The sequence below is a fragment of the Nicotiana attenuata genome, chromosome 6 (assembly GCF_001879085.1).
Source record: "Nicotiana attenuata strain UT chromosome 6, NIATTr2, whole genome shotgun sequence".
Classification (NCBI taxonomy): Eukaryota; Viridiplantae; Streptophyta; class Magnoliopsida; order Solanales; family Solanaceae; genus Nicotiana; species Nicotiana attenuata.
In genome coordinates, this window is record NC_031994.1 from 47,875,540 (window position 1) to 47,885,321 (window position 9,782).

The 9,782-nt window shown below is 35.1% G+C and overlaps 2 protein-coding genes across 2 annotated transcripts in view; one reads left to right on the forward strand and one right to left on the reverse strand.

Annotated features, from left to right (window-relative positions):
• The window catches only part of LOC109226954 (E3 ubiquitin-protein ligase BOI), a 5,567-nt gene extending 352 nt beyond the window's left edge, over positions 1–5,215 (forward strand). Inside the window, exons 2-5 of the mRNA XM_019391902.1 lie at positions 113–186; positions 1,305–1,450; positions 3,503–3,855; positions 4,532–5,215. Coding sequence (XP_019247447.1) covers positions 1,345–1,450; positions 3,503–3,855; positions 4,532–5,068 — 996 coding nt within the window. The 5' untranslated portion in view covers positions 113–186; positions 1,305–1,344 and the 3' untranslated portion in view covers positions 5,069–5,215. The remainder of the gene's footprint in view (positions 1–112; positions 187–1,304; positions 1,451–3,502; positions 3,856–4,531) is intronic.
• Positions 7,858–9,537, reverse strand: LOC109227820. Its single transcript, XM_019393015.1, has 4 exons — positions 9,066–9,537; positions 8,382–8,745; positions 8,073–8,272; positions 7,858–7,910 (listed from the first exon to the last, which is right to left on the reverse strand). The coding sequence occupies exons 1-4, from the start codon at positions 9,535–9,537 to the stop codon at positions 7,858–7,860; spliced, it is 1,089 nt and encodes a 362-aa protein (XP_019248560.1).

Consider the following 9,782-nt stretch of genomic DNA (forward strand, 5'->3'; position numbering starts at 1 on the left):
CGTTACGTTTACTAGTAGTTAGTACGTAACTACTTAACGAGTACGTCGTTTTACTTTTTCGTTTTTTTTTTTTTTGGGATTTTGATTGACTAATTGCATAGGAATTTTGCAGGATCAAGATGTGTTCTTTTTATTGAAGAAGCTCAACCTAACAGCTTTCTCCAGGCTCTCTTTTTAATTATTTTGGTAAGCTTTATTTTTATTTGTTATTGGATATTTTGGTTAATTTTCAGACTATTGAATCTTATCAGTTGGAAAATATTATCCAAAAGGGAAAAGTTTTAATCTTTTTCATTGGTCTTGTGATTAGTATATAGTTTTAGGAAGATCAAATATTTGGTTTGTCTTTGTATGTCACAACAACAACAACAACAACAACAACCCAGTACTTTGTGTGTCAAATCGAGTGAAATTAAGAGCTAAAATAAGTTAGTGTTATTTGATAAAAAATTCAACCTTTGTTTGCTTGTTTTCACATATGAGTATGGTTCCAAAAGTTTCATAGAATGGATTTATCAGAATTTATGGTTTAATCAAACTAAAGTTTTTCTTTTGATACCACATTGCATTTTTATATTTACTTTAATGTGGTGCAGTGACTTTCGAAATTTGTAGAATTATTGGAATAGTTTTGTTTTGGGACCAGAAAGAAAAAGGGTCCTATTTTTGGCCAACCATGTCAAAAACTGTGTCTCTCTCTGTGTGTGTTTGGGGAGAGGGAGATGTAGCAATCTTCCATTGGAGTGTTTGGGTTTATTATGGTAATGTCACCTATGGTTTCAGTGAATAGCAGATTCCATGGGAAAAATTGCTTTGGTTTCTGTATTTCCGACAGCAAGACTGGTTCAGATTTTGTTTATTAATTTTATAAAAATGAAATGAATAGATATATTTATTTTCCTGGTGGTCGGGGGTGAATGGAGATCTATTCATCTAAAATGAGATGAAGTGAGTCTTATGGTTCCAAATATTGTGAAGTTGTGTAGTGGAACTTATAAGTTTCATGTGGTTGTCTTTTGAAAGAAAAATTATGGCTAGTGTGGTGGATGCACTTATCACTCTGTTACAGGCGTTGTGGTTAGGAGTAAATGATCATAACACATAGTTGGGAGGATGGCTTAAGATGACTATTTTACGATTCTCAGCTTAAATGGATAGTATGATGATTAAATGTGGTTATTAAAATTTTTTATATGTGTTAATGACTTTTTTATTGCATATATCCTGGTCTTTTTAATCATTTGTTGTTAAAATGTGATCATGATTGTAGTTTAAATGGCATATATCTTTCCCTTCTTCTGCAGGTAAACTTGCTCTGTCTCTAAGCAGATCTTGCTTTGGAAAATGTATAGAGGCAGCAACACTAACACTCCACTTCCTATTTTCGTGGACGAGAATGGTTTCCAGTATCCTGCTAGTGCACCAAATCAACTTCAATTATTTGGAAGCTGTAAGTATCTGTTCTATAGCTTACGTTGAGAGTAGATTGTGAGCCATTTAGAATTTGTATTTGATCCTCGATTATATGCGAGTATAAGTATCTGTTGTTTATCCTAGCTTTTGTAGTATTCACTTTTTGATCTATTGTATATATTGCTTCAAGAATTTCTGAAAAATTGTTTGAGCTGGTGCTTCAAATATTTTTTTATTGTTCTAGCTTCCATAAACTTTTCAAAGTAGCAGTCGTACAATTAATCCTGGCTGACCTGCACATTTGATGTAATGACTTTGAATTTTGTTAGAGAATTCTTCTCTTCTTGCCATTTGCCAATGTTGTAGTTTAGCTACTTCTTGTTAAGCCTGTAGCCTGGTTTTTGTTTGCAATTAGGGTCTTTCATGTACTTATCAGTAAAAGTGTTTTCTCTTTGCGACCAAATTGTGGTTCATCTTACAGGCCACTAGTGGGCTATAGATGTTCTATTTGTACTAAAGAAGTATTGCATTGTCTTTGGTAAGTCAAGATTTTAAAGGAAAGACCAGAGCAGTGGCAGGCATATCTCAGCTGAATAAGCGAACAAGGTGGGGTAAGGAATAAGGATGGAAGAGGAAGTGAAAAATAGAGTTCGGTTTTTGTTTGGAAGTTTATGGTTTAAATACTTTAGCTTTAGCCCAAGAGCTTTAACTCAAAATGTATCTTTACTCATAACTTCAAGTGCATCCTTAAAATATACTAACTAACAGAGAACATCCCTAATCTTCACAAAAAATGGACAATTTTCGTCCCAACTCAAACCGAAGTTTAAAGACTTACGGAAACCTTGTTTTTCCTTTCTTTTTTAATGACTTCTTGCTTTACCCTCTGTCTCATAAACACAAATTGATAGCTTTCGTTTTTCCCAATTTTCTTGCCCTAGATTAGCTCTCTTAATATAGATCAGACCCATGGATGTGGGCTGGATGCACCCAAAAAGGTGGACTGGTCACCTCTCTCAGCGTATTTTCCCTTTTGGTCAACGCCATGGCTATGGAGGTTGCCGAGTTCAAGACTGACAAAGGCTCCAGTACTACAATTCGTCCTCCGACTATTTACTCGTAACTAACACAGTCCCAACAAGAAACATGAGATCCTTCAATGAAATTTGAGTGGAGACTGAGTGGGGTGTTATTTCAAGACAATACCTTCGAGTCTTGGTTACTTTCTTTAAACAGAGGAATCAGTTAGAGCTACAAAGTAATACTAGCATATTTTTGGAGGTTTTTCTCGTTAAATGAAATTCAAGCTGTCACTGAATAGTTTCAAGCTTCTTAGTGAAATTGCTCCAACCTGGACACTTTAGGATATTCGTAATACCACTTCAAGTGCTCTCCCAACAAGGTTCTTGTGAGTTAATTTTAAGAGTTTTAAAGACTATCAGTTCTGTCCTTTGTTACTTTTCCAATGAGTTCTCAGCTTACATGTAGCTTTTTTTTCTCCCTCTATCTATCACAAAAACATACAGCTTTGTTTTTCCCAAATTCCCATTTTAGTTTTTCGTGCAAAGAGGCTTCAGTGAGCAGTCTACCGGTAGTTTATAGACTTCCATTTGAGTTTGGATGAGACCTGTCACTTTTAGTAAATATGAAGGACGTGCATGCTTAACTGGCATATTTTAGTGATGCAGTTGACGTATGGGTAAACATGAAGGATTTTTTGGGTTAAAAACCCTTTAGCTTAGCTTCAATAATATAGCTTTAAATAATGAAGTAGAGTTAAAAGTTGGCACTATATTATATTATTATTTGAGATTGCAACACTTATGTGCTAAAAGAAAATAATTGAAGAGCATATCAAGTCAACTTTGAAGAGGAAAACTTCAGTATTAAGATTTCACATCTAAGTTTATGCTCAAGTAGAACAAGAGTCAGTGAGCTATTGCAGAAAAATTCTCGAGGCATCACCCGATATTTTGTTTGATATTTTCTTGTACTTATACTAAGCATGTTAATTTTGCTGCACCTCTAATGAACTCATTTCAGATTGTTATACAAAAGCCTTTACAATGTCCCTTTTCTTTTTCTACAGTTCCACTTGGATCCAATGCTGATCCTGTAAATAATTTTGTAAATGAGCACCTGATTCGGCACAATAAACGAGGCAGGGAAGCTGAAGGTGTTTCCCGGCAGCAAAAGCTTCAAATTTCCTTGAACCACAATGTGGTTCATGATGACACTGAACGGCCAGCTAATATTCCTGGCCAGAATCTTGTTTCAACTGGTTTAAAGTTATCATACGATGATGATGAGCCCAATTCTTCGGTCACTTCTGCAAGTGGAAGTATGAATGCATCAGCATCAGTTATGATGTCTCTAGGTGACAACATTAAAACGGAGCTGGAGCGCCAGAAGAAAGAATTTGATCAATATATTAAGACTCAGGTATGGTACTACATTTTCCTAACATTCGAATTTGTTTTATTGTAGACTGTCTTTTCAGTTATTGTCTGTATCCTAACAGTTAGTAGATGGCTCTTTTAGGAAAGTGTCCAAGTTTTTACATTTTCTCGCTTTTGTTGCGCTTCATTCTTTTCATGTTTCTCTGCTCCTTTGGCATAAGACAACTCGATTTTTCTCAAAATGACACATGGCTATTGAACACATCAATATTTATTTCTCTTGCTTATATTAATTGCCCTTCTCTTCTGTTAAAACTGATAAGATGCCCTTTTTGGCTCCATTGTCGCAGCTCTGTAGTTAATAAGAGAAGTGGCTGGAGATAGTACCATCATGCACTTTCTGTTTGCCTTAAAAAATTAGATGAAAACATATGTGCAGATAATAAGATATTAGTTACAAAATATCTGGAAGGAGAGAAATTTAGAGAGTTGGTTATTTTTGGAATTGGTAAGTCACACACCTATGCATATTTTGGCCATATTAAAGAAAAAGAATAACATGTGGCATGTTGTTAAAAAGCAATTTTAAAATGGTCATAACTGTATTTGGGTAAAATTAACTTCAGTCTCTTAGGAACAACTACCCATGTACAAATTACTGAAACTTCATATGTTGCACAAGTTTATTTAAATGTTGTTATTGCATTGGCCTTTTACAGGAAGAAACTTGGGCTAGAGGTGTGAGAGACATAAAACAGAGACATATGGCTTCGTTGGTGACTGCACTTGAGAAAAATGTCGGCACTAAGTTGCAAGAGAAGGATATTGAGTTAGAGAACATAAACCGGAAGAACCGAGAACTGGTTGAACGAATGAAGCAAGTTACATCAGAAGCACAAAACTGGTGTTATAGAGCCAAGTGTAACGAATCTTTAGTCAGCACATTAAGAATGAACCTCCAGCAAGCGATGCAGTCTGCTGAACAAGGAAAAGAAGGTACGGGAGACAATGAGCTAGATGATGCTGTGTCCTGCACTGATCCAAACAATTGGCTCAGCATCCCTAGTAGTTCTGGGAAAGGTACATCGGCGAAAAAAGCCAATTTGAAGTGCAAGGTGTGCAAATTGAAGGAGGTATCCATCTTATTGATGCCTTGTAGACACTTGTGTTTATGTAAAGATTGTGAAGGATTAGTTAATGTATGTCCTATCTGCCAGTTGATGACAACTGCTGGTGTTGAGGTGTTTTTGTCATGAAATATGAACAAAATTTAAAACAAAGGCAGAAGAAATAATCTCAAACAGATTCTAGATAATCATTGTGGCTTTACTTTTTGTATTTACTGTACAGAAGTAATTTCTTGAAATTGGGGATTAATTATCATGGTTCTTCTTGATACTTCATTAGGATTGGCTATTAATTTTCTATTTCAGTGGTTCATTTGTGGATCCTATTTGTTTTTCTTATCAAAAGCTTATTTGCATTAGACAGCGATCGATCACATTTTGCTCAGTGTTAATCAATATTAATCCTCAGAAATACCACTGAGTAAACAGTGACAGAAGCAGGGCTTAATACAAATTTTGGGGGGGGGGGGGGGGGGGCAGAAATATATAACCAATCAGTGAAAGCACATGGTTAACTAGCAAGGGTGGTGGTGGAGGAGTGATAAGTACTTATTCATCACCTCCAACCTGTGGGTACGGAGTCTCCTTTGTATGGAGTGTTTTACCTCCCAATGTAGGACTTTCTGACACAAATTTGTATTTAGTTGGGCCCTTATGTGAATACCGGACACCCGGTGGGAAACCAAAAAAAGAAATACATGGTTAAAGCAATTTGTTAGTTGCTAGGGTAGCTTGAACCATAAGTTGGTAATGTAAACATTTTGTTAGTTATTTTTACTCATGAAATGTATAGAGCGAGTGATATATAGGATAGTGTGATTACAATCATTAATCTTTTATTTGGGGATATAATAATCTGTATTTAAGGAATTAAGCCTGCATCGTAAAGTGGTCTTCCTTGATTTGTTTTATGGTTAATATGCAGGCACCATAAAGAGAAAGCAAATAACAAAAGAATTTCCGTGTAGACTATTCAATTCTGTCAGTTGTGAACTTGAACTTGGCCTGCCTAACCCAACTATTCTGATAGGAAGTGGAACTTAGGGCATGGACCTCACCAATTACTTTTTAAAGAATTTTAAACCTAGTTTAAAAAATAGTTTTCATTTTTAAATGCAATATATATAATATGCTTTGCTTGAGTGGTACAAGTTATTGTCAACGTTGCTTTTCAAATTACAAACATTTGTTGCCTTGAAAGATGTTTATGTTTCCAAAAATCATTTCACATTTGGCATGTTGTCAGTCAAGTTGTTGCAGTGAAATGTATGTATGACATCAAAATTGGAGTAAATGAGATCCACTACTCTGATGTGTAGGGTTAATAGTTTTTTCCTATAACCTTGTCGACTTTACAACTACCAAAATATAATAAAGTCAAAGTCTCTTTGTAACAGCCTCGTTTGTTCCGAATATTTTTGGATGTTATAGCGAAGTGTTGTTATATAGAACATGTATTATAACATAACATGAAAATTGGTTCCGGAAAAGCTTGGCTTTTATAGTGAAGTGTTGTTATATAGGGATGATGTTACATAGAGGTCTAATTGTATAAAGAATATTTTTAAGTACTGGCATGTTAAACTATTTACATAATTCGATCACTTATTAGTTAATTATAAATAAATTTTTATGATGAGCATTAATTGATAGCTTGAAATAAAAATGATAATTAATTTTTTGTAGTTTTTTAAGTTACAATAGTCGTTTGGTACAAAGGATACGAATAATAATCTTAGAATTTTAGATTATATATATTCCATGCTTGATTATAGGTATAGCTAGTTCCAGGTAAATTTTATACTAAAATGGTAGGATTAACTATCTAGATATAAAAATCAAATAGCTAAATTCACATAATATCTATATTTAATTATTTAATCCACCATTGTACCAAACGACCCCTTAGGCTAGTATACCTCTTTAATGATAGATGTAAAAGTGTATAATTGATTAATTAGGTAGAAGTGTTTGGCAATCATTTATCACTAATGTTTCTAACAGATATACATGTGCGTTGCGTTTACATCTAACTACTGTGCCTCAGCACGTTCTTTGTTTATTTCATTATTTTATATTTCAATGTTCTCCAGTTAAAATTAGTTTAATTAATCAATCATAAGTTTAGCCTTTTGCTATCAACTTCATGGAATCTATATTGATAAGCGATGTTACAAAAGTGAATTCTGTAACCATTGGACATGTTATATTTGTATAAATTTCTCGTATTTCAAAAATCATTTTTTTCTGTGGATTCCGTTAAAAATAAGAAAATAAATATAACAAATAATTATATACAAATAACCAATAAAAGTCATGATGATCAACAGCTGTCACAAAGAATAGGAAGGAGGCAGCATGACAACAGATTAGCTTCTACTGAATAAACTCAACTTAAAAAAAAAGGATTAGACCAAATAATCGTGTAAAAATGCTTAATTTAGAATTCAGAAATGTCACATCAAATAAGGAAAAATAGAAAATTCAGAGAAGAAAAGACTAAGATCTGTTTGAAAATCCTTTTCTTAATTAATTTATTGTATTTAAGTTATCAAATTAACTGAAAAATTTAATTATTATTGAATTTTAATTTTAATCTAATATATTTGTAATATTTAGTAATGTTTCTTAAATTTATATTTTTGGAGAGAAAAATGAACGAGGGTAATATCAAATTAAAAAAGTAATGTTTTATACTTGCGTGCACATACATTACTACAACGAAACTATGAATGCATTTTTGGTTTTAACAATTTTGGCCATTTATGAGCACACTTATAAATATACCAAAACAAAAACATTGACAAAAAATTAGAAAAATATACAAGAACACTATTTCAGTAACAATTTCTCATGAATTTTTTTTAAAAAAAATTAATTTTTTTAATCAAATCAAACTTATTATTAAAAACCTCCAATTATAACGAGAATTGATCATAGACACACAAGAAAAACACTACAACACTACAGACTAAAATACAAAGAATACAAGTAAATGAACAGCCACTCTTAATGGGCCCGCTGCTTTCCTTTATCAGATTGGGCCCGGGAAACATCTGGGTTAACACCCTCCCCTCCCCTCCCCTCTCCTNTACCCCCCCCCCCCCCCCCAAGTTGGAGGGTGAAAACACACCAAGCTTGTAGAGAATCCCATGATGTAGAGGACCAGAAAGAGCCTTAATCATAATATCAGCCAACTGTTGAGCATTGGAGACAAACTGCAAAGAAATCAACCCAGGATCCAGACAAGTGCGCACATAATGACAATCAATTTCAATGTGCTTCATGCGTTCATGGAAGACTGGATTTTTAGCAATGTGGAGAGCTGACTGGCTGTCACAAAAAATGGGAACAGGGCTGGAGATAGACAAACCAAGATCACCCAGGAGCCTAGTTAACCAAGTGACTTCAGCTGTGACCTGTGAAGAGCCCTATACTCAGCCTCAGCTGAAGACAGAGATATAATGGGCTGTTTCTTGCTCTTCCAAGAGACAGGGCTGCACCAAGAGTAATGTAATAACTAGTGATTAACTTGTTAGAAATGGAGCAGGCTGCCCAATCAGAATCTGAATAAGCTTGTAAAGAGAAATCAGAAGAATTGGAGAGGAGGATACCTTGGGCAGGGTCATTCAACAAATATCTGAGCACGTGTATAGCAGCTAGCATGTGAGGCACTTGTGGCTTTTGAAGAAATTGAGTCAGATGTTGCACTGATAATGAAATATCAGGTCTGATGTGTTGGACAAAATTGAGCTTCCCAATTAACCTTCTATACAGACCGGGGTCAGAAACATGAGCACCCATATCTAACACAAGTTTGACAGAAGAATCCAAATGAGTCATCACATGGGAGAAATGTTGGCAGTTAAATTCAGAGAGAAGAATAGTGGTGAAACTTGTGTTGGCATATGATATATCCTTGAGAATGTAGGGAGGTCTCCAAACCCTGAAAGTAGTGAATTGTCCCCAAATCCTTAATTTTAAATTGTGCATCTAAAAAGGACTTTAAGGACTCCATCTCCATAATATCATTACCAGCTAGTAAGATATCATCAACATAAACAACCAATACTATTTGAGAGCCTGAAGAAGTCTTAGTAATTAAAGAGGGAGTAGTCATTCATACTAGCAACGTAGCCTCTGGAAATGCAGAGCCTCAGACCGCTTTGAAAACCACTATTTGGAGGCCTGCCTAAGGCCATAAAGAGACTTCTTGAGTCTGCAGACCAAAGGACCAGAATCAAGAGAGGCACAACACCAGGAGGAACCTTCATATAAACTTCCTTATGGAGATCACCATGGAGGAAAACATTGTTCACATCAAGTTGGAAAACAGTCCATCCCCACTTAACAATAATGGTGAGTAAACACTTGATGGCTGTGAGCTTGACAACAGGAGAGAAAGTTTCAGTAAAGTCATTGCCGTCCTTTTGAGTGTCCCCTCTAATCACCAAGCTGGATTTATACCTCTCAATGGATCCATCAGCTCTTTGTTTGATTTTATACACCAACTTACAAAGGATAGCCTTCTTGTGAGGTGGTAGAGGTACAATATCCCAAGTCTCATTTATCTCAAGTGCCAGAAATTCCTTTAGCATTGCCTCTTGCAATGCAGGATGTAAAACTGCCGGCTAGTAGAACTGAGACTTATTCACATGTATATCACTAGAAGAAACCTTGGAAGAAGTTGGAAGAGAATCGGGGAATTGAGCAGAAGAGCAAAGGTAATCCTTAAGATAAGTGGGTTGTTGTACAATTCTGGTAGATTTCCTCAAAGGAGGAGGAGAGGGATTTGTAGGAGCAGATGAAGAAGTTGAAGTAGAGGTAGTAGAATCAGAGGGCA

Bases quoted from the DNA above. Each gene is read 5' to 3' on its own strand.
- LOC109227820 (XM_019393015.1), bottom strand. From the start codon at position 9,537: ATGCTAAAGGAATTTCTGGCACTTGAGATAAATGAGACTTGGGATATT. The intron at 8,273-8,381 runs GCTGAGTATAGG...TTTTTGTGACAG, and splicing joins TATCTCTGTCTTCAGCTGAG to CCAGTCAGCTCTCCACATTG. The intron at 7,911-8,072 runs GTGTGTTTTCAC...TTTGTATTTTAG, and splicing joins TGGGATTCTCTACAAGCTTG to TCTGTAGTGTTGTAGTGTTT.